At 33.9% G+C, this 26,421-nt stretch overlaps 1 protein-coding gene across 1 annotated transcript; it reads left to right on the top strand.

Annotated features, from left to right (window-relative positions):
* Nucleotides 1-457: 457 nt before the first annotated feature.
* LOC117332622 (solute carrier family 13 member 2-like) lies at nt 458-16,348 on the top strand. The gene is given in 15 exon segments (XM_033891598.1): nt 458-741; nt 3,454-3,603; nt 3,880-3,995; nt 4,379-4,394; nt 4,396-4,537; nt 6,626-6,710; nt 7,274-7,438; nt 7,750-7,878; nt 9,427-9,522; nt 9,762-9,866; nt 11,462-11,580; nt 12,017-12,129; nt 12,409-12,570; nt 13,340-13,477; nt 14,049-16,348. Coding segments are annotated over 15 exon segments (1,854 nt in total). The 5' UTR covers nt 458-627; the 3' UTR covers nt 14,253-16,348.
* Nucleotides 16,349-26,421: the final 10,073 nt, after the last annotated feature.

Genomic DNA, 26,421 nt, shown 5'->3' with positions numbered 1-26,421 from the left:
TTCATTAAGAGTTGAAAATTAGTTTACATTATGACGCCCTGAAAAAATGAAGTCACTAATGAAAATTTCTAGAGGTACATTTTTGTTTTTAGCATTCGTGAATCCAATAAAAATTCAGACCACGAAGTAAAAGAACCCACTTATTATTAACAGCGATACTATGTTATATAGTACAATCATCTTTCTGTCAAGAGCACATCCACGTAATACTATTATCTAAATACTATTAGAATTTCCATAGTATATAATATGCTAATTAATCAATACCATTGAGACAAGGATGACTATTTCAAAAATTCTATGAAAATACATTTTATAATACACATTTTTATTATATAAGACACGTTATGCAAATCATGAAGGTGACACTCTTCAGTGCAAAGCGTAATACTCATGCTAATGTCGAAATATATATCAACCTGTCACACACTCTATCAGTACATTGTTTACCGTACTGTCTGTTTGCCCACACCTTACCTTACACGGATATGAAGATAACCTATGGAACACTTCTATTTGTACCAGATACCAGATGGGCTGTATTCGATAGTGACTGCTGGAATGCATTGATATAAAACAAAATCAGAAAAATCTTAAAATTATATTTTATATCCATTTCGCTACAATATGGGATATACATTCAGCGATTTCTTACATGACATCCTGGCGATAAGAAAGGTTCTGCTTGTGATTCTTACGCCTATTGTGTTGTTGCCTATTCCAATCAGTATACAAACGAAGGTATGTATATAATTTTCATATATTGTTTTCAATAAATAAATTAATCAATTATAAACATAAATATAGCATTTTTATCTTTAAAGAAATAGGTTTTTTTTAAACTTTTTTTTCTTTTAAGATGTTTATGTATGTTATCTTGACGTGTTAACATTGTATCTTTTGATATGAATTTTCTGTAATTGGTTATTACTTTAAGATCAAAAGGAAGTTATTTGTGTCAAATTCATTTCCCCTGTGCTCCTATTTTCTAACATACTATTTTCTAGTGTGATATCAGTGGAATTATGTTAACATGGAAACTCCGTTATTTGTTTAGAATCCTGTTCTCCTTTGCATACATTATCATTAAATATATACGTCAACAAATACACATTGAACAAACAAACCATAAACTCCGTCACTGAGACCCTAATGAGTATGTGTTTTATATGATTGATGAGAGTAAGCGTGTTAACACGTGTACAATACAGACGTACACGTAGTATATATATATGGGACTTCGACGTAGCTTCCTCGTCACATTACGGACCTAGTCTGTACCTGTGAGCACCTACACATCGTGTTACCTGTCAGCGTAACTATTTTTCGTGTCTACAACAATCTCTTCGGTTTTAACCTTGACCTTAAGACCAGCATAATGTCGTTTTAATATTATCACCATGCACCTATCGAAGGCATTGACCTACATGTTACCTTACCGATAGTGCATCCACACTATCATGTAGCATGCATGTGCTCATAGTTTTTTGTGTGAGTGTCAGTTGAAGGAAAATATAATTCTTTATATTATTATGTTGGCAGCATTGGAGAGACTTCAAACATATGTAAAGAATATTTATGTCGATGTATTTACTATACATATTTAACCATTTTGAATAAAGCAAAAATGCTTTTCAAAACATAATGATAAAAATTAAGGAGCTAAAAGCTTCGTACTCTTACATACTGTTTCCTTCTTTTCTTAACAGGTAGATATCTTACGTACTTTTCGATACCCAGACATTTCTGTATTTTGACTACTGTTCATAACGTGATAATGCTTTAATGAAATAGGGCGAGTAATATTGGTCATGTCGAAATCTGAACTTTCTTTAACCTCCATGATTAGCATGATTATATTGAGTATTCTCTAGTTAAATGTTCAAACATAAGACAATATTTAATATTCAGTTTAAGTGCGCTATCTCATATCTATATTCATGTATATGTATTCCGGAGTTTTATAACTTGGTGACAAGGAGTCCCGAAGGGAAATGTGCTTTTATCATCTTGTGTACCATGCACTTCACCACTTTTGTGAAATAGCATAACTCATGTCACATTACTTGGTTAATATCAAACACAGTGCGGCCAATAAGGAAATAAATGTAAACGTTAAACGTCATCGTTAATTGTAAAGTACACAGGGCATACAGATGCATAGCACCTTAACACATCGGATTTATGATAGAAACCGAAATACAAATGTATAGGACTTGTCAGCGATCCTAAAGGCCAAATGTGGAAATCTAGAAAGAAATACGGGAAATCTAATATGGCCTAGACTAATATCCAAAAATAGAATGGGGAAATAGGGGGAGGGAGGGGGGGGGGGGGGGGGTCATTGATCCTGTAATTATATCAGTTCCGTATTTGTTTATGTATTTTATCATTATCCAAAATAGAAAACACGCGTTGATATTTTGAACCAGTGCCACTATTTATAAGCATCAAACATGGCCTTCAGGATAATGGCAAAGCCAGGGGATACGAAGTCCACTAGCAGAGAACATTTCAATGATAGCTACAGGATATGCTGTGTAACGAACCTTAATATTTTAAGGCAGAATACGGATCAAATTTAAATTACTTGTTTAGCAGCAGCATGTAAGATCTAATGATAATTTAATATAACTACCATCACTTATTGAAAGGTTTTTGTTGCCAGTTTAAATAATAACAATAATAATATTATTACTGGACGCAGGCAATATTAGCCCATATATCCAGATCGAAGTTTCAATGAGTTTTTCCCCGAAACATGGATCAGGTTATCATTGTCTATTTCATGATTATAAAAACATTCAGTTTTTCCCCAATGCTTATCCAATCGGGATTCAAACGTTTTGATCATTGGTGACGTAACGACAGCATTCGGATAGAGTTCAAATGGTTGACAATCCGCTCACTGGAAGAATATTTTAATAGAATATAGTTGAATGCAAGAAATAATTTTGAGACCGCTGATGACGCTGCAGATTAAAATATATGCAATTGCACTGCTATATAAAATACTATCAATTACACGTACAACAATTATTCTAAAAGACAGCATTACCAAAGTCAGCATATGCGTCGTCGAAAAATATTGAAATGTTACTCTTGTGTAGATGCAAGCCTGCAGTAAGTGGCTTATATATACAAGGATTTTTATATAGAAGTTTATACAAAACGGGTTGTGTCATATTTGGAGTCCACACCTCTGAGACAAATTGTTCGATATATGATGTGGCATAAGTGAATTCTACTACGCTTATTATTCAAAATAATCTAGATTTGCTATAAAAAAAACTGCCAACTCTGTAGTGAGTCGAGGACAAATAAATGCAACTCTTAGCTGTCGAAAGATGAAAGGGATATGTACATAATCTCCAAATTCTATCCTAGTTTTTCGAATAAAGAATACGAGTGTAGTAAATGTTTGTAAACATAATAGGTTTCTTTTTTTCACAGGAGTCAGAATGTGCGTATGTCGTCATCATCATGGCAGTGTATTGGGTGTCGGAAGCATTGCCAATAGCTGTAACAGCATTGCTGCCTATCATTTTATTCCCTATGGTCGGGATGATGTCTGCAAAAGATGTTTCAGCAAAATATGTCAATGTAAGATTCAGTTTAGAGTATTAAGTCAGTCAATTAGTTAGTTTATTAACTTAGTTAGTTAGTTAGTTAGTTAATTAGTTAGTTAGTTAGTTCGTTAGTAATCAATTCAAATTGTAGTTCAACAATAAATATTTCTTAAATAGGATGTAATGTCCACAATATATTTTCTTTGTTATCGTAGATATATACGTATTTCAGCCCAACCCCACAATATAATTATTAATTGATATATCAGTTGATAAATTCATTTCTCCGTCTTGCTTCCCTGTTCTCAAGGACACAACCATGCTATTCTTTGGTGGGCTTGTGATAGCAGCTGCCATTGAACATTGGAACATCCACAAACGGATAGCACTAAGGATCCTTGTCATAGTCGGATCAGAGCCTCATTGGTACGATACAATATACGATAGCTTCATACACTTGCAATTTCAATTTTTGTCTTCATTATTGTTTGTGTTTTGTACTACATAACGTATCTATTCCATTCAAAAGATAAATGTCAAACGTTTATGTAACAAATCGGTGAGTTCCATGTTACTCTAAACTGAAAGCATTATGTGAATATCGGTTACACAAACACTTACTAAACATTTACAGTAGTATTGATACTGCATTATTGTTTTGTCTGGACACTTTTATAGAAATAGTAATCTATTAGATTAAATATACGCGTTTCCGTTATTCGACCAAGCTACACATCACCAAATCTGTACTTTGTTAAGTATGCGTTCAGCTCAGGTTATATCAAAATGCTTTTTTTTTTTTATAAAAGGTTGATGCTTGGGTATGATGCTTCCTACGTGGTTTCTGTCCATGTGGATAAGTAACACGGCTACCACTGCCATGATGATTCCAATAGCAAACGCAGTCCTGGTCCAGCTCAAAGACGCCAAGACAATGAAAGAAACGACAGACCAATCAGAAATTAATGGTAATATAAAGTTGAAAAATATCAATTACAACCATAACTTTTTACAATGTATCGTGTCATGCATATTCTGGCGTTATATTTCAAAGAGTCGTCTGCTATCGCTTACCAGGGATCCATATGCGTCATGCAGAGATCGATTATGTGAAGGATTGAAAGTGCCTATAACAAATACGGAAACTTTATTATCCCGGAGGTGAAGAAAAAGTCACTAAAATTTCTGAAAATGATCGTCATCTGTCATCATCTGGGAAGGCATAATTACTTTCTAGAAAATAGAATTTTCTTCTTACCTTACAAAATATTCTATGAAAGTGTAGTGGTATGTTATCCAAAATAGTAGCTGAGGTGATCTCATTGAAAATTGGTAGCCATAAGATGTCTGTTGTTGCCTCGGGCTTCATTTGCACATCAAGCAGATGCTAATGTGTTTATGTAATGTACACGTCATGTCGTACGAATACATGAATGAAGTAAGTTTTCAATTTCTTAAAATATAAATATATGTTGTGGATAGTTGAGTGAATATGAATATATTTTGTGGATGTTTGAGTGAATATGAATATATGTGGTGGATGTTTGACTGAATATAAATACATATTGTGGCAGTTTCATTGAATATGAATAAATGTGAAATATGTTTCAGTGAATATAAATATATGTGATGTGAAATATGCTTCAGTGAATATAATTATATATCGTGTGTGTTGGAATGAATATGAAAATGTTATATATGTTTGAATACTAATATCTTTGGTGAATATTTGAATGCGTTAATGCATTATTTTTATAATGATATATGTACATTTAAAACAAGGATATGTGTTTGATTGAATGATTTAAACCATGTTTACCTGCATGTTTAGTTGATGTACAGGCTTAGATTTCGGTGATTGCGATCACACCGGTGTGGGGATATGATTTATATCTGAAGGCTGAGCCCAGGCCCTAACATTGGCAGCCGTCCAATGTAAAAATTGGGCAATAAATGTTGTTTAAAAATTGAGTGCACTCATGACAGGTAATACTGAATGTCAATATGAAGCATTGACATCTCAACTGCCATTTTGGATAGCATAGCAAATAGACAACCACAAACTTAACTGGAATATTGTGAAGTAACAAGACAACTGTGTCGAGAGTTGTGGGTTCTGTTCTGTCTTTCAGAGGTAAACCAAAGTATTTAAAATTGGTAATAGATATGATATGACTGGGTTGAGTGTCCAGGTCTGGCATTTCTTAGTGATGGCACAATAACATCGCCCAGCAGTGGCTTTCCTTGAATACTCCTCTCAAACTAACTGATTTTGTGAAAAGGGCGTACAATTATATAAAAACAATACGGATGGATGAAATGAGCAACTCAAAACCAAACATTGACTCATTCCTACCTCAAAACCAAATATTAACTCGATCCTGTCTCAAAACCAAACTTTGACTCATTCCTGAATCACAACCAAGAATAGACTCGCTCCTACCTCAAAGCCAAACATTGACTCATTCATGAATCACAACCAAGCAAAGACTCATTCCTGCCTCATAACAGAATATTGACATGTTCCTGTCTCGTAACAAATATTGACTCATTCCAACACATCAAAACAAAATAGTAGCTCATTATTTACCGCGGACATTCGTTCCCACCACTACAACAAATGAAACTAATAAATCAATACCGACCAAGGAAACCTGATTCGGACTACTCTTTACTTACTTCCTTGAAACGTAAGGTTTTATGTAAGACATCCTCTTACGGATTCTCCGAAGAACTGTAACCTTGTACACTAGGCTAGTACGACTATGTTTTAAATTGATAATATGTTTATTATTATTCTTAGTATAGTAATAGGCTAAATCACTCGCTGCTTATCTGTCACAAAGGAAATGTTACGTCTATTTTAGTGACAATATAAGCAATTACAGTTATATGATGCTGTAGCAATATATGTAATGCTATTTTCTTGCTATGAATTATACCGAACTAAATAGCTCTAGAGTAACTTAACACACTTAGGTCAATGTCATTTGTCTGCGTTTTATTTAACATTGAAACAAACTTAAACTTAATTACACATGATTCCTTCACTAAAGGTATCGATAACACGGCCCTAGAATTGGAAAGTATAGCTGTTACGGAAAAAAATGAAGAGGCTATTGATAAACCAGACCAGAATAGGTATGTTACTTAAGTCCACGTAAGTGAGTATGAGTAATGTGGATTGATGTTTCTAGACAATGGTATTTGTCTCTGGCTTGATTACATTTAGTTTACGCGCTTCTATCATCAAGTTGAAAAGCAGATACAATTTTGAAATAACAAAACTTATTACACGTTGCAGAACTACCATTTTTAATCATATACATCGTTGTTTTTATAAAATGACAGTATGATGATATTTTGAAAAATATACTTACCAGTTTACATTGGTTGACAATCTGTAAACAAGAATTCGTCCTTATGAAGGTTTATGTTTTGTTTAGTCGTATTTCGAAAGATATAATGGTATTCATTATGTACAATACAGATCTGTTTGATCTCTGTTCTCCCTTCCTATCACAGCAATTTGTTAATTGCGCTTTCTCATCTAGATTTTAAAACTGCTTATAAATCGTGTGACTTCTGTACATTTTTTGCATAGTTATAATTATAACTATTATAATGTTTAACTATAATAATGATACACCTTATATTCAAATCTTCAGATTGAAATACAATTTTCAAAACTCATTTAATTTTAGTCCAAAAAGTGAGGATGTTCCTGATCAGGAAGACAAGTCCGAATCTGAACATCTGAGAATGAGTAAAGCGTTGTCGTTGGCTATCGCCTACTCTGCCAATGTTGGGGGCATCGGTAGCCTGACAGGGACCGGACCTAATCTCGTCATGAAGGGACAGAGTGACATGTATGTCTTTCATTTTGATATGCTTCACTTAAGTACAGAATTTAGCATTCCATATTAAAGTTTTGATACTCTTCAAAGTTTCTTTTAAATCGAAAATTGTATTTGGGTGGATACTGCATGAATATCAAGCCTTATGCTTCATAATGTTTTGTTAAGATTAAACGAGAACCAATTTTTATTTATATTAAGCTATTTAATGAAACATACAGCAGTAGTCACATCAATGCTCATCTTCACATTTACCTGTCATCAGATGAATTTACATCCAATTCAAGTTCATTAGCATAAATGAATGTATTTCCTCCAATTAGTGTATTTCAGAAGTATGGTGCCGAGTCTCCTGTCACCTTTGCTTCCTGGATGCAATTCGGACTCCCACTGTCTGCCATTTGCCTTGTTATTCTATGGGTGTGGCTACAGATTTACTTTCTGCGTTGTAAGTAAGTAGTCTCTGAGTATATGGAAACATAGTGAGGTATTAATGGGCGGTATTAATTGACATATTTCAAATAAATTTTATAATTATTTACATTTGTCATTTCGAGTTCCAGTTAACCTAATGTGACACGACTATAATATGACGTCATTTATCAGTGTTCAATAACAATTGCACGCTCATGCAAACATTTCTGATAGCAAGACAATAATATGACGTTATTCGGCGCCAATTTCACCCACGTTTCGCAATGATCTGCCGCAGATAATGTGCATATTGGCTTAACATTAAACTATTGTGATGTTTCAGTGCATTATTACTGTAAATCCATACAAGGAAAATCTTTATAATTTTGTTTGACCAACGAATATTTGAATATACATGTACATTGTATATATATATATATATAGTGTACGGTTTTCAATTCATATTTATTTTCAATATTAAAACAGTATAGTTGTAAGTGTTTACAATTCGACTACCTTTCAGTGGCGAAAAGAGTTCAAATGATATGTTCATTGTCAATAAAACATAGAAAGGTGTAATAAATTCCATTTTTTTAAATGAAATATAGTTCAGGTTTGTTCCGTATGGCTCTTCACTCTGGTCTCATTTGTTTATCTTTTACAGTTATTACGCATATATGAGGACAACAAACAATAATCTTGTGACCACTTAAACTTTTCTTTTAACACCAGTTAAACTATTTACCCGTTGGGTGTCTTGTGTGTTTACACGTATTTTCTCATCATAAATCAAAATCAAAATCAGTTTAAAAACAAAATCGTCATATAATGACAATATAAGCACGACGATGTCCACATACCTAAGCAAATAGGCCACTCTGGGATAGCCAAGCAACTCGATGATTCTTACGAGAACAGCATGTCATAAACTTTCCATATAGTGATAAGATTGTGTTCCCATGAGAAGTCTTCTTTGCCAATTTTAGCTGATGCAAATATACGTATAAAGAATAATAAAAATTAGGTATATATTATTATCCTTTCTGTATTATATTTTCAATATAAATCTAAATCCCTCGCAACATACAGGTATTTTGGGGGATTTCGTATGCTTATGTTCATCTTACCAGCTGTCTGTTCCTGAACTCACTAACCACATTTGATTCGTACAACAATGTTTAACTTTACAGTGCAACCCTGTATATAGGTTTTTTTCCTATAGTTGTATCCATTTCCATTCGTAATTGTTGATAAACTCTTAGTAAAAAGGTGTCGTCACAAGGAATAATGAGGTCACGTCACAAGGACAAGAAATAATGACGTCACGTCACTAGGATCAAAGCCAACCGTACATCTAAGACCTATTGTAGCTGGAAACACTTATACATTGGCGGATATTCCTATTTATCAGGATATTTTAAATTACTCAAGCATTCTCATGTCGTGTTTTGCATAATTTACTTCTCCCTAAATATTGTAAAAGATGCATGAAATTTGGTGTTGTACATGCTTTTCTTATCTTTCCTTGGCGTATTAAAAAGACTACTTGCATTGCTACATCTGATATTATTCCTTTACTTTTGTAGATCGTGTTTTAGTTGCTGTCACAAACAGGACGAAGACACATCTAGACGAGTTACAGAGGTGTTGAGAAGGGAGTATACTGCTTTAGGTCCCATTACGTACGTATCAAAGACTTTTGTTTGTTAAAAAGATTGCAAAAAACATGTACCCAAAGTATATGTAAAATCCTGTAATGGTAGTAATATGTTCAGATAATATGTGGGTTTTTTTTCATATATTAATTATTTCGATAATAAAATCTGAATAATTCGCATTTTTAATATAATATGACAGTCCATATAACGATGATGCTACTCGTGAATGATAATAACTGCTCGTTTGGGCTCTTGTTTTTCAGATTTGCTCAAGGCGCTGTGATGGGTCATTTCTTATTACTTGTCATTTTGTGGATTTCACGTGATCTGGGTGGAGTCGGTGGATGGGGAGATTTGTTCCCGGAGAAGTATGTACCAAACAGCGAGATAATAACGAAAACATAATTCTTAATCAATGTCGATAAAGCAAGGGCAACATATAAGAAAAAAACACATCGGTTTGCTCAGAGACCACAGAAAAGGTTCAAAGGGCCGTATATATGAGACTATTTTCATGCTCAAGCATGAGATTTGTGTTCAACCCAACTTCTTTTTAATGTACTTAAATCATAAGATGTAAGTTTGAAAGAAAAAGTCTTAACACTTCAATCAATATTTCACATAATTCCTTCAAATCATTGGGAAAAAATGTAAATTAAGCTATCAGATTTACCCTAAATTCTCTTGGCCCTCTTTAGTCCAAGCCCAAGCACAAAATGTGTATTTGAGCAGGAGTACAGTTTCATGAATATGAGCCCAGGTGTTTTGGAGCGACGTCGACAACACCCACCATACAAATCTAGATCAAATATCTGTTTAGGTACATTTTCAAAATGAATATTATGGTGGTGACAATGGAACACAATTTCAAATAATAATACAAAAAAAAGGAGTGAAGAGAATTTCTTTTTAATAGTTTCTGATATTGGCACTACAAATGTACTTACTTAAATGTACATGGCTATTTTTACTTTCAATCGCTGCTAGTGTCGTGTCCTAAAGTGACGCAAAAACTGCTAGAGATATCAAATGTTACAAATAGACAAATGAAATGATTCGTACAGATTGTTACTCTAAATCAAAACTTGCCATGCATAAATGTTGCTTCCTAATACTTTTTACCGAGAACATACGAATATACCGACTGGCTCGTTTTTAAAAATGCGCATTTAAATAGCGGAAATCCTCCTCGATTTATGAATAACAACTGCGTATTTGACATCTGTGTTGTAACAAAATGTCCATTACCAAGCTGTAAACCATCCCTCTCTATAATGCATGTTGAAGTGGTGCACATTAACGTTCGCCTTAGAGCATGGTACGTATTACATATATACAAAACAAACATTTCGTCAATATCAAAATTTTACAGTGGACTTTTTACAATGTATAAACCCCTTCTAACTTGTAGTCAAACGATACCCCACGCATGTATGTCGCACGCACGGGAGGCCGTCCTTAAATGTCCTTCGCTGTTAATAGGACGTTAAACAAAATAAACCAACCTGTATAATGTTACGACAAGTTATGTAACCTCGTATACAGATTGTTAGTTTTGAAGTAGTCTCCTATCTGCATAACAAAATGATTCAAATGACATAGTGGTCAATTGGCTAGGAGATAGTTGTAACAAAATGCACATCATCAGATGTCAAATAAAAAGATAAGAAAAACCGAATGGTACAAAAATTAATAGAAATTATATACAACAGGAAATCGGGCCGACACACAAAGGCTTAAAACGCCTATAATCTTTAAATTATGTTGTGTTTTTTTAACAGAATACATGTATTAGCAAATCTGAAATATACTATTCAGTGCAAATACACTATCCTTAAACACGAACAGACACTTATATTAGGATGCTGAATTTTTGTCATTGTAAATATAAACATATACGAGTTTCCCCGCAGCAATAATCCTATTGGATGGATGTAATGATACATTATAATTTTTGTTTCAGAACCGTTACAGATTCGACTCCATCCGTTTTGATATCAGCAAGTCTCTTCTTGTTTCCGTCCGAGATACCAAACATTTTCAGGTTTGGAAAAACAGATGAATCCATTTATGATAGCAAAGGTCAGTAACTTCCGTATAACATTATTCGCTTTAATGATACACTAACACATTAGCTTTAGTCACGAGACACGAGGTCAAAAGGAACTTACGTTAAACCCTACATTATCTACAATATTGTAACCTCACCAGGTATTAACGTCTTCTAACAGTAAATACAAACACGCACATCATCATTTACCATATATCGCAATGTATGCATGTGTAACCCAGTCAGCAGTTTCCTTGTTTCTCTGAGGGACACTGTATTCTATATGATTAAGTCTTTCCATTGTTAGTCTTGTTTTTTGCTGTTTTGTTTCTTTTTTTTTTTTTTTTTTGCGGGGGGTGAGGGGGGGGGGGGGGGGGGTGGTTATTTATTTATTTGTTTTGTATGTGTTTTTATCTAATCGCAGCAACATTTTTATGAGAAATTTACTAGTCTTTTCATGAATTTCAGCTTCTAAAATGGCCGTTAAACCCTTAATGTCATGGAAAGTGGTGGAGAAATCTATACCATGGGGTGTCATTCTACTGATTGGTGGCGGATTTGCACTTGCAAATGGAAGTCAGGTGAATATATGTTACGTTAATATTTGAATATCAAGTATGTAAATATTAGGCTCCTATAAAATAAATCATCACTCCTTGCTTACTTAGAGTGAAGTACTGGAGTGTTTGTCTTACCCTTTAGTTGTGGTTACTGGTCTTGGACGTTGAAGTTATGATTTAATTATTTATGCATTCGATAAACCTCAATTTGCATAATATTACCTGATCTATGCCTTGGTAGTTGTAATCCATTACTGGTATCATATATATTGACCGATATCAAATTTTGGTTTTTTGAAGGTATCCGGGTTGTCATCCTGGCTTGGAGACAAACTGACCGTGTTTAGTAGCTTTGAACCTTGGGTAATGAATCTCATCCTATGTTACATCGTAGCGGCCGCTACAGAAGTGACCAGTAACACAGCCATCTGTACATTGATGATGCCCATTATGGCCGAACTGGTAAAATATAACAAAAGTTTTGAATGATTAAGTGAACATTACAGTCGTTATCAGTTCATAGCATTCCTTCATTTCATGTTTATATTTGCAAGCAACTAGGGTGCATTCTCTTATATACCCCCACAACATACCCCTTTACTGATATATTCTAATATCTCGTTTAAATTGAAGAAAGGATCAACTATCGTTCTGGTTCTAGACTGAAACTAAAAGCAAACAGATAACATCGACATGTAAACAAAATAATAATTCTTACTCAAAACGAGGGCAATATTTAAACATTGCCTTACCACAGACATCCGCCAAATGCCGACTAAAATAACGAGCCCGTAATTCTAAATAAAAATCGATAATGTCACGTGGTCAAAACGAGAAACACGGTGATAGCAACGGTCTCACGGGGAATGCCAATAAACATCGGGCAAGTTATACTTCATATTGTGATAAATAGAACATTTTAATGAGATTACGATGTAGATCATAAAGTTACCTCGTGATTTTATCAGTCTGTATATCGCCAGAAACTCCATATTTACAGTTTTCTATCCCACAATAGTCAGCCAAAAACTTCTGAAATAGACCTGTTTAATGTTGAAGATTTGAAAGTTTCAAAAATATTTTTTGCACATATCGCACTGTGTATACTTCGTAAACAACGGTTGTACGTTTGTCATTATCTGCCTATTTTTCTACGATAAAACATTTCAATAATGAGGAGTATGAAATACGTTTCAACTTGCAAGTATGCATTACTTATTGTTTGTTTCAGGCAATAAAATTGGGAGTGAATCCGTTATACTACATGTTCCCAACCGCCATCGCCACATCGTTCGCCTTCATGCTGCCAGTGGCCACACCCCCTAACGCCGTCGTTTTTTCCTACGGTTATGTCAAGGTCATCGATATGGTGAGTTTGAAATATTACTTCCGCCACCTGTCAGACGAGTTTATGTACTTAATGCAATCAAACGCTTTATTTGCGGATATGTCGAGTAAGCATGACAAGACATTTTATTCAAAACAGTTGTGTGTGTCCGGATAAACAAATCAGAATATTGAAAATACTAAGAAGCTTGTGTCTAAGAAACTACTATTTAAATGGGCATCATGAACACATGTTTAATCAGTCTAACTTATATAAGTTATAAGTTGATTAATTTCCACAGTACGAAATTAAATTTAATATAATGCATAACGTTGTTATTTTAAGAAATATTTAAATGTAATTATCATAACATAATGTGTAAGTAAGTATATGTCATTAATTATCTAAATTGAGATCATCTATATGTGTTCATTTTACGGAAATTTTAATTTATACTGATGCTCATTTACAAATTTCTTATAATAGTATTAAATATGGTGTGTCTGTTTTAAATTAGATTTAAATAATTGTGAATTTATCAACCGACCTTTATCAGACAGTCTGTCATATATTTTGTTCTGGATAGTCAATCAAGCCGCCCCATTTTTTTCAGGTGACGGCTGGTTTCCTAATGAACATCATAGCGGTTTTAGTTCTTATTGGAGCGACGGAATCGTGGGGAGAAAGTATTTTTCATTTCCACACGGAGCCGGATTTTTTCAAGAATTCTACATTAACTCTTTTGAATACAACTGTGAATTCCACCACTACATGCATCTGTCCCCCTATATCCCTTCCTTTTAATAGTACACTCTGATCTCAGCTACCTATGTTAAATGTTTAATGTGACAGTAGGATGTGATTAACTGTAGGTTTTTAAATGTTTTCTTGAAATACAAAAAAAAACAAGAAACAAATTCAGGTGAAGCTTCATTATTTGATAACATATAATAACATAAATGTATCTTATGCGTTTTTACACACAAGCACTCATATCAGATTAAAGATATTCCTTAAAAGATGGTACAAAATAATGAAACATCATACAGCATATTTGTCTTTCGTAAAGGATAAAGTGTTAAAAGGGTCTTTTAGATATTAGGTCCTTTCTAATATTCTTTGAGGTATGGAGTAAAATGTGTTCTTGTTTGGAAATATGATGGCATGACTAACTTTATTATTAAGATGTTAGAATTGCTTATCATGAGGAAGGAAAGAATACTCGATGAAACTCGACGTGGTCAAACAGATTTGCCTTTTCACCTCCAATTCGGTGATGGAGCCCATGCTGTATTGGTAGATGGCGAGTGTGCTATCCACTAAGCCACCTGACTATGACATTCAAGCTCAACGTTCTTTTTAAAGAACATCAGATCGAATAATTAACCTAGCCACTGATAATATATGTATTCATTATTGGCGGCTGGATGGCACAGAAAACGCTCTCAACTACGAGACCAAGGTTCGATTCTCTGATCGACTTAAATAAACGCGTGTGTCACCTAATCGACCACGTGGATATTCTGTACGTCATCGTGTTTCCTCTCACAGTAAAACCTTCAATCTGAGCTCACAAATATGACTTGTATGAGTGGATATCAATTGTGTGTCAATTGTTGCAAGATAAATAGTTTATAGTTTTATATGATTACCAGAAGTAAATAATCATGACTGATTATTTTGAACTAGTTATCGTTGTATTGTACATAATTGCTTACTTGACACAAATTATTAAGTGTTTTTGTCTAATGACTTGATGACTTGTCACGTCGGTAGGAATGAAACAATTAGCAAGAAGGTCCAGTTTACCTATATTTCCTGGTACTTGGTTATAAAATGTATATTCCTATGTATATTTCTATGTATATTTCTATGTATAATTATATGTACAATTATATGCAAATCATTGCTTTCGTTTGAAACAAATACTAAATGACATTTGTTTTGTAAAGAAAACGATAAATAATTTGCGTTGTGTGCAAAATAATGCATATGAATATTTTTTTATTATTTCTCTATGTATCCGGTTACTAGCCTGATATCTCACTGTTCTTTGTCTGTAGGTATATTGCGTCGTAGACGTCTTATAATTTAAAATATTCAATTCAGTTTTATCTGGCCTTATTGCTTCCTCTAGCTATATGTAACTTCACTTCTTGCTTGGCAATCTATGATCACATGAGTGATATAATATTTCATTGCGCTTTTAGTAAGTTCCATGCTCTGTATATATATCTATAGAAATGTAAGTAGCTGTAAAGTCTTTGTAAATATTTTATCATTTCAAAACTCTGGACATTACTTCAAAATTAGCAGTTTTACAACATTTCGGTACAATAAGTGTAATAGATATGCCCTTGTAATACCGTTGTAATTGTAAAACCTCTGTTTAAATAACGGGCACATTTTATTGCAGTTCATCTCTATTTTTTTAATCTATATACAATGTATACTGTACATTTAAATATTTATATATATATTCAGTTTGTACGTTCATTGTGATTTCGTGAATTGCGTTATCTAAGGTTTCTTTGTCTGCGTTTGAAGTTCCTACAGACGGCAATATCTTATTTGAACTATACTCCTGATACAAAACCACCTCACATAGCACACCAGATACGACACTGGAAATCCAACCTACATGTGACAGTGACGTCAGGCTGATCAGTCTCATGCATTTAAAAGTTGAAGGTTAGGCAAATAATTAGTACTTAATTAAGACTCTTTACTTACGCTGAGGTCAATACACGTGTTGACAGGTAGATGCTGGTTAGCCTGTTGTTAACATGATAATTACCTGGAGGTGATATGACTTCCTGTCCAGGTTATGGCATTTTATTGTGCAGTTTTAATATATATACAGACACATATAATAAAAAAAACAGAGAGATTAAATTATTTTCTCAACAACAATGTTTGTGTTATCTTTCAACGATCGCTGATATCAATGGACTTGCTAGACCAGTTATGTAAGAGCTAATATATGTGTAAAAAGAGGTATCTCCCTTATAGCTAAGTATACAGCATGCTTTATTAAAGACAATTAACCCGGGTTGTTGCTGTCTTCGAGGGCACTAAAATGTTCTAGTTTTAATGTTAGCTCTAGATCTAGTTCTAAGGGAGATGTCTCTTTTCTGTCCTTTTTTAAATTCCAGATTATAAATACTATCATAATGGGATAATATGATTTAACATAATACAATACAATACAATACAATACAGTTTTCTAACAATAACCTGATCAAAACAAACTTTACAGCATCAAAGTCCGCATAATTCAACACCAACATGATATTTCTTGATGACTTTTATGACCTCGTTAGATTTTCATATCGAATGTTTTTTTTTTGTTTTTTTTGTCTAAATATATAAAGTGCATTGTACGTGTTTCAATTATAAACTTATTTGAGTAGAGTACTATATGCATACACACATGTGTGTATCAATGTAAATATAATGTCTGTATCTATCTATATTTTTATCTACTATCAATATGCCAATTATAAGGTTAACTTGACACCGTCATTGTTTGGTTGACTATATAACAAATGTTTGTTGTATTTAGTGTTAACTACACATATGGTGCTTCAGTATACAGGTTATAAAAAGACTAAGAGGATATCCAGATTTTTACAAAAACGTTTAGCAAACACGACCTAGATTCATTTAAAAGATTCTTGGCCATGACAGAGATTTTTTGGTTGTGTCGATTTCGTTTTCTGATCTTCTACCCTGAGATAATTTGTAATGACGATATTTTACTCAAGGTCATTATAACATGTATACTTGTTATTAGTATAAGGTTTAAGTGAGTGTACACATCTTCCGAGTGCATGCCTAGCAACAAACTTATCTACCGCACACTTGTCCTGGCTGTGACCGTGTGAATTACCACCTGTATGCTATTCAGATTAGCTTTTGTCTGCAATATCGAACACTTCATAAAACGTCCATAATGTTTCAGAGTGGAAAGTTTGTTACCGTACAAGCTTGGGACTTTTAGCCTAATGAAGGATATTTGGAAAATTTGTCTTTGTATAAGCATGCATTTTAGTTTGATGTACGCTTAGAGAGCAATAGCAAACATTATCTAGTTTGATGCCCCAACGCGGGAAGAATATTTGTATTGCTCTTCCCTTATATATATTTTTTTTTTGCCACTCCAAGGATAAGTTATAGGAATATCACAGGCTTTCTTATAGACAATTAACACGGATTGTTTTTTTCTACGTGAGCGACTAATCGGGAAGGAGGATGTAAATTTGTATAATTATTTTGCCCTTAGTAAGATGCATCCTTAAAGAGCCAAAGGTCACTATAGTTTTAGCCCTACTGTGAACAGGATCTTCATCGTTACTCCGTCCTAATGCAGATGTACATCAATTCGTCTTCGTTACATTGGCAATGAAAATGTTTTTATTGCATTGTGACAAAATACGACCCGATATCATCAATCAGGAAATAACAAATGAATAACTACATTACGTCTAAAAGGTTAAACTGATGCAGTGCTATATTTTCAGAAAAGAAAATTACTATAACAACAACTATTCAATTTGACAATAATGATTAAATAATGCTGATGAACTCTCAATAGAGTATTTTACAACTAGTTGTGACTTTGTTCTGAACGGTTTCAAACAGATGACTTGACATCGCAAATCTTATGATTGCAGAAACATTTTTTTTTTCTTTTTTTTTTCTTTCGTCTATTTTCTTTTCTTTCTTTTTTTACTACTCTGTGTAGACAAATGCAATCTAGTATTGTCAAACAAAGAAGAAAATGTTCATATTGTTATTAGTAAAGCCGGTCTATTAATCAAATGCTCATGTGCTGCTTATCAGCTGACCACCTTTACGTCATATTAATTTGACCTTTGAATTAAGATGTCACTGTAATATTACAAACGTTGAGATTGTTATGTCGCAATTAACTATTTCGAGAGAGCTGTACAATAAAAGTGTATGCCATGGTAAAACGTCATCGATAAAGCTTCACGAATATTACAGACATCGTAGATTTTACTGTGTAATAGTATGACGTAAAGCGACAGCAGAATGTATAACCGGAACTTCTGGATAAAACCCATTGACTCTGACGTCATTGGATTCTCCGTCGCGCCTACGGCGTAATATATTTCCTTACCTACATGTCACGTTAAAAGCCACACATATTTTTACATTAACAAAAAGATGAAGGTAAATATGATGTGTCAGATACATTACGAAATAGTTTATAGAATTTACGAATGACGAGATATAATTGGCGATCTTTTCTGACGAGCTATGGGCGAGACATTATCCGTCCTCATAAAAGGTCCAGAGGACCTGCGTTCATCACCTGGATGACTCAACTACAACGAAAAAAATATCTTATGATTTTGGCGCAAATATTCTCTTCTTTCCTTGCAATGAGTTATAACACACTTCCTTCTACTGAATATCTGGTTCCAGAGATGGTCTTTACATAGCAAGGGTGAAATAGACCATTTAGATTATCTATGTCACAGAATCAAAGCATAGATTAGTTCCAATATCAAAGAAGTTAATTATGAAAGATTTCGTTTCGTTCGAAATATGTGTGAAGATACGAGGAAATATTATAATCAAATAAGTTCATTTGACAAATAATGTTTCTTTTTAATGTTTGAATGTTCTACTTTATAGTACGATACCTGATAACACGCATTACAAATTAATATTTCATTTTATAAATGATTCTTTTGTCTGATAAAACGCATTGCAGACACACACAGCATCACTAATGCTAATGATGGGATGTATCTTCACTTAATGCAAATGTATACGAACTTGTCGCACTTTTGCGATGGGCGGAATATCATTTGATAAATAGTCAATTGCATGTGCACATATGAATGTGTAGCCGGATTTACCTGGGCCTGATTGCTCTTGTTCTGTCTATACCTCAGTGGTTTTACATTCTATTTACATTCTATTTACATTTATATGGTAAGATAAAGTTAACAGAGAATATAACATCAGACACGATATATCAACTGGCTGTCATATATATGCTCCCGTATCTACTTTAAGTTGCATCCTTGATTAATTATAACGAATATTTTTGATGTTGTGTAAGATGAAATATTCTCGTATACTTTGAAATTATTTCGTAGGTACCGTTTAACCTTTCGTGGTAACCTCACGCAACAATAACTCAATAATACATATAACATTATTCGTTGTTTTTAAATTCGTGGTTCCATAGGAATCACGAAAATTGATACATAACGAATATTTCACGTTACACAGTATTATGATGTTTACATTTGGACCCGTATAGATTTTGATAAATTTGGAATTTTAATATTTCTGGATGAATTAAGATTGAATGTTAGCAAGCAATTAATAAGCAGTACAGTAAAAATTCCTTAAGAGGAACAGCTTTGATGCGAATTTCTGCATATTACGAAATAAATCAAAATCCGGAATTTGACATAGCACTAGTTTCTATGATTCTGTGGAATTCGTTATAAACATGTTTTACATAAAACGTCCATAATGTTTCAGAGTGGAAAGTTTGTTACCGTAAAAGCTTGGGACTTTTAGCCTAATGAAGGATATTTGTAAAATTAGCCTTTGTATAAGCATGCATTTTAGTTTGCTCCTCCCTTATAATTTTTTTTTTTTTTTTGCCACTCCAAGGATAAGTTATAGGAATATCAAAGGCTTTCTTATAGACAATTAACACGGATTGCTGTTTTCTTCTTAGTTACTCCGTCCTAATGCAGATGTACATCAATTCGTCTTCGTTACATTGGCAATGAAAATGTTTTATTGCATTGTGACAAAATACGACCCGATATCATCGAAAGAATTTCAGAATTTGTCGGGAAATAACAAATGAATAACTACATTACGTCTAAAAGGTTAAACTGATACAGTGCTATATTTTCAGAAAAGAAAATTACTATAACAACGACTGTTCAATTTGACAATAATGATTAAATAATGCTGATGAACTCTCAATAGAGTATTTTACAGCTAGATGTGACTTTGTTCTGAACGGTTTCAAACAGATGACTTGGCATTGCAAATCTTATGATTGCAGAAACATTTCTCTGTTTTTCTTCTTTTTTTTTCTTTTGTCTATTTTCTTTTCCTTCTTTTGTTTTACTGCTCTATGTAGACAAATGTAATCTAGTATTGTCAAGCAAAGAGGAAAATGTTCATATTGTTATTAGTAAAGCCGGTCTATTAATCAAATGCTCATGTGCTGCTTATCAGCTGACCACCTTTACGTCATATTAATTTGACCTTTGAATTAAGATGTCACTGTAATATTACAAACGTTGCGATTGTTATGTCGCAATTAATTATTTCGAGAGAGCTGTACAATAAAAGTGTATGCCATGGTAAAACGTCACCGATAAAGCTTCATGAATATTACAGACATCGTAGATTTTACTGTGTAATAGTATGACGTAAAGCGACAGCAGAATGTATAACCGGAACTTCTGGATAAAACCCATTGACTTTGACGTCATTGGATTCTCCGTCGCGCCTACGGCGTAATATATTTCCTTACCTACATGTCACGTTAAAAGCCACACATATTTTTACATTAACAAAAGTATGAAGGTAAATATGATGTGTCAGATACATTACGAAATAGTTTATAGAATTTAAGAATGACGAGATATAATTGGCGATCTTTTCTGACGAGCTATGGGCGAGACATTATCCGTCCTCATAAAAGGTCCAGAGGACCTGCGTTCATCACCTGGATGATTCAACTACAACGAAAAAAATATCTATGATTTTGGCGCAAATATTCTCTTCTTTCCTTGCAATGAGTTACAACACACTTCCTTCTACTGAATCTCTGATTCCAGAGATGGTCTTTACATAGCAAGGATGAAATAGACCATTTAGATTATCTATGTCACAAAATCAAAGCATAGATTAGTTCCAATATCAAAGAAGTTAATTATAAAAGATTTCGTTTCATTCGAAATATGTGTGAAGATACGAGTAAATATTATAAACAAATCAGTTCATTTGACAAATAATGTTTCTGTTTAATGTTTGAAGGTTTTACTTTATAGTACGATACCTGATAACACGCATTACAAATTAATATTTCATTTTATAAATGATTCTTTTGTCTGATAAAACGCATTGCAGACACACAGAGCATCACTAATGCTAATGATGAGATGTATCTTCACTTAATGCAAATGTATACGAACTTGTCGCAATTTTGCGATGGGACGGAATATCATTTGATAAATATTCAATTGCATGTGCACTTCTGAATGTGTAGCCGGATTTACCTGTGCCTGATTGCTCTTGTTCCGTCTATACCTCAGTGGTTTTACATTCTATTTACATTATATTTACATTTATATGGTATGATTAAGTTAACAGAGAATATAACATCAGACACGACATTTCAACTGGCTGTCATATATATGCTCTCGTATCTACTTTAAGTTGCATCCTTGATTAATTATAACGAATATTTTTGATGTTGTGTAACATGAAATGTTTTCGTATACTTTGAAATTATTTCGTAGGTACCGTATAACCTTTCGAGGTAACCCCACGCAACAATAACTCAATAATACATATAACATTATTCGTTGTTTTTAAATTCGTGGTTCCATAGGAATCACGAAAAATTGTACACAACGAATATTTCACGTTACACAGTATTATGATGTTTACATTTGGACCCGTATAGATTTTGATAAGTTTGGAATTTTAATATTTCTGGATAAATTAAGATTAAATGTTAGCAAGCAATTAATAAGCAGTACAGTAAAAATTCCTTAAGACGAACATCTTTGATGCGAATTTCTGCATATTACGAAATAAATCAAAATCGGGAATTTGACATAGAATTAGTTTCTATGATTCAGTGGAATTCGTTATAAACACGTTTGGTTTGGTTTGGTTTGTTTTTGTTTAACGTCCTATTAACAGCCAGGGTCATTTAAGGACGTGCCAGGTTTTGGAGGTGGAGGAAAGCCGGAGTACCCGGAGAAAATCCACCGACCTAGGGTCAGTACCTAGCAACTGCCCTACGTAGGTTTTGAACTCGCAACCCAGTGGTGGAGGGCTAGTGATAAAGTGTCGGTACACCTTAACCACTCGGCCACATGTTTTACATTTTGTCGTTAATAAGGTATTGATGTGGACATCGATTACAATGATCATTTTCACACAATAAATCACAAGTATTGGTATGGCTGTTTTATTACATCTGCGTTTTTGACCATACATGTTTGGAAATTTGTAGGTATGTTCGCAAAAAAAGAACAATACAAACAGACCGTTAAATGAAAAGAGAATTATTAGAAAAAGGAACTTGAATCAATCGAATTTCATGTTTTATTTGTCAATATCAATTGTTTTCAAATTAAAATAGCACAGATAAAAAAGTTCACAGAAGAATTATCCGAGTCATAGAAATTAGGTTACCATCACCTATATTGTATCGTTTACATCTATTAATTCTCTACAGTTTGTGAAAGTCTTGTGATGCAATTTTGATCTCATTACAAAACACCTTGTCAGCTTTGATTACCGAGTGCGTGCTCGTCAATATCTGAGGTAATCAGAATACCTGGAGACCACTTAGTTTCCGATACCTTCTCAACAAATTAAGATTAGTCCGGGAACTGTCTGCGTCACTGAAGCATGCAAATTAGGTTACAGTAATCTCCTAGTAGCTACTTTCAGAAGTGACAGCAGACCAGCTTTATAAGCCTTCTAATGGAGATATCGTTAACGAAATTTAAGTCAGAGATGACCTAGGTCGCTGAACCGTGAAATGTATTTCGCTGAACCATACAATCTAGGTTGCAGACATATATATCATGTGTGATACAACATTGCCAGTATACCAATACAACATGCTATTTGAGCTTTACCTGATGCAAGGAAATTGTTTACCTAATTTCGACAGTGACTTTTCCCCAAATTCAAAGGCGACATCAGCGTCAAAATAAAACCAAAACAAAATAAACGAAAATAAACAAGAACAATACTGATATCAATTTTTTATTAATCAAACTAATTCTCTTTGGACAGCGAGTTCGTCGTTTGAAACATATAACAAAAGGAAGCCGTATGATCTTTCTTTTAAAATCAAATACAATAAAATGTAACTGATTGAATATCAGCCTGGAGTATAGACGTAAAGGAACCAAACAACACACACTTAGCATGGGTATAGTTATATAATGGTAAACACGTCTAAAACATCCCTCTATCCAATAACACGATATACTCCACTAACACAAATGAGCATCGCAGTTTCCTGGTATAAACGTTATCAAGTGTCTTACATAATAGTAAAATAAGCTGTACTGTCTTTATTGTGATCCTAGCTTGTTCATAGTAACAAGATCATGACAATTTAACGTGAAAGTCAGTTCCCAATGTATTAAATTCTAATTCATATTGATTTTTTATAACTATATTACTCGATATCAAATTCATAATGTTCATAATTGGTAGCATCTAAAACCGCAACTAAATCACAGTTACAACTGATGTAAAGGTGGATTTCTAAAACCAGTGTCATTGTCTTCAGTAAACGGAAAGTAAGGAAAGGATGTTTCCATACCTATATAATTTTAGCCAAACCGAAGCCTCGTATGACATGATATCGAGAGTAAAAATAGTATATTGATATTTTGGTAGTAGTAAAGTGGCTGATTAAAGCTCAATAAATCATTACCAGCGAATACAATTTGATACAAGTAGTTAAATAATATTTTTCTAGCAAGAACAATGTTAGAATATATGGTTTTCAACCAAAGAAATATCATAACAACATATAACCACAAACCTTTACCCAGCACCGCCCATACACCTTGGTAAGGATAACACAAAATGAGGAGTCAAACAAAAAAGAGGCCCATGGGGCCTGTATCGCTCACCTGGTTGGATTAGACCAAATGTCAAAATAATGTTCATGTTCAATTCGTTTTATCTGTATATACTGTGGGGATCCCAACTGCTTTAAAGAAATAATGAAGTCCAGACTCTCTAAGGTCTGAAAGATCTCAAGAATTGTTTTTAGAACCTGCATTCATCACTTTATGACTAATAGAGATTTAGATGAATTATGTTTATTTCCCCTATTGGGCTCTGCCCCTTTGGCCCTTTAGGGGTCAGAGTCACCATTTGTTCAAAATCTGTTCCCCTTCCCCCAAGGATGTTTCTGACTAAATCGAGTTCAAATCCATTCATAACTTTATGACAAGTAGGATTTAAAGGCATTACCTCTATTTCCCCTATTGGGCTCGCCCTTTGGCCCCTTGGAGTCAGAGTCACCATTTATACAAAATCTGTTCCCCTTCCCCAAGGATATTTCTGACTAAATCGGGTTCAAATCCATTCATAACTTAATGACTAGTAGCGATTTAGAGGAATTACCTCTATTTCCCCTATTTGGCCCTGCCCATTTGGCCCCTCGGGGGTCAGAGTCACCATTTATGCAATATCTGTTCCCCTTCCCCCAAGGATGTTTCTGACGAAATTGGGGTCAAATCCATTCATAACTTTATGACTAGAAGCGATTCAAAGATATTACCTCTGTTTCCCCTATTTGGCCCAGCCCATTTGGCCTCCCGGTGGTCAGAGTCACCATTTATGCAAAGTTTGTTCCCCTTCCTTAAGGATGTTTCTGACCAAATTAGGTTCCAATCCATTCATAACTTTATGACTATTAACGATTTAAAGGAATTACTTCTATTTCCCCTATTGGGCCCCGCCCCTTTGGCCCCTCAGGTCCAGGTGAGCTAAAAATCATGACTTTTAAAAGGTCATTACAACGCCAAACAAATAGTTTTATGGGATCAAAAATTATACGGAAAAATATGAAGATGTTAAAACAGAAGTGAAACAAAAACAAAATATCAGCATTTATAAGTCAATCGAACGATGACTTAAAAATATTGTTGGAAAATAGCATATCTCAGATCCTTTACAATCTAGTATAGAAAGAAGAGCAAGTAAAATGCCCCATGGGATATGTTTCGAGTATAAAGACTCAAAAATCACACCATACCATAACATATCTCTTAGAAAATGTGAAGAGTAAAATCGACAAAGGTGCATATCGTTCTTACATCTGTTGATGACCGATAAATTATTTCGCCAAAAGGCTTTATAAGTAGGGGGAAATGTACAAAGATGTGTTGCAATATCCCATGAAAACCTTATTTGATGTGATTTATCACTTTACAATGATTTTTAACCTCCTCTGTCTAATGAAACCAATCAGGATTCACTTACAATGATTGCTAACCTCTCAGTCTTTTGTAATCAATCAGCATCCACTTATAATGATTGATGATCTCCCAATCCTTTGTAATCAATCAGTATTCACTTTCAATAATGCTAAATCTCCCAGTCTTATGAAATCAATCAGCATTCACTTATAACGATTGCTAGCTTCCCAACCTTTCTATTCAGTCAGCATTCACTTATAGCAATTGCTAGCTTCCCAATCCTTTCTATTCAATCAGCATTCACTTATAGCAATTGCTAGCTTCCCAATCCTTTCTATTCAATCAGCATTCACTTATAGCGATTGCTAGCTTCCCAATCCTTTCTATTCAATCAGCATTCACTTATAGCAATTGCTAGCTTCCCAATCCTTTCTATTCAATCAGCATTCACTTATAGCAATTGCTAGCTTCCCAATCCTTTCTATTCAATCAGCATTCACTTATAGCGATTGCTAGCTTCACAGTCCTTTCTATTCAATCAGCATTCACTTATAGCAATTGCTAGCTTCCCAATCCTTTCTATTCAATCAGCATTCACTTATAGCAATTGCTAGCTTCCCAATCCTTTCTATTCAATCAGCATTCACTTATAGCGATTGCTAGCTTCCCAATCCTTTCTATTCAATCAGCATTCACTTATAGCAATTGCTAGCTTCCCAATCCTTTCTATTCAATCAGCATTCACTTATAGCAATTGCTAGCTTCCCAATCCTTTCT

This window comes from Pecten maximus, chromosome 8 (assembly GCF_902652985.1).
Source record: "Pecten maximus chromosome 8, xPecMax1.1, whole genome shotgun sequence".
NCBI classification, from domain to species: Eukaryota; Metazoa; Mollusca; class Bivalvia; order Pectinida; family Pectinidae; genus Pecten; species Pecten maximus.
The sequence above is the reverse complement of the archived record's forward strand: the minus strand, read 5'-3'. Positions and strand labels throughout refer to the sequence as shown.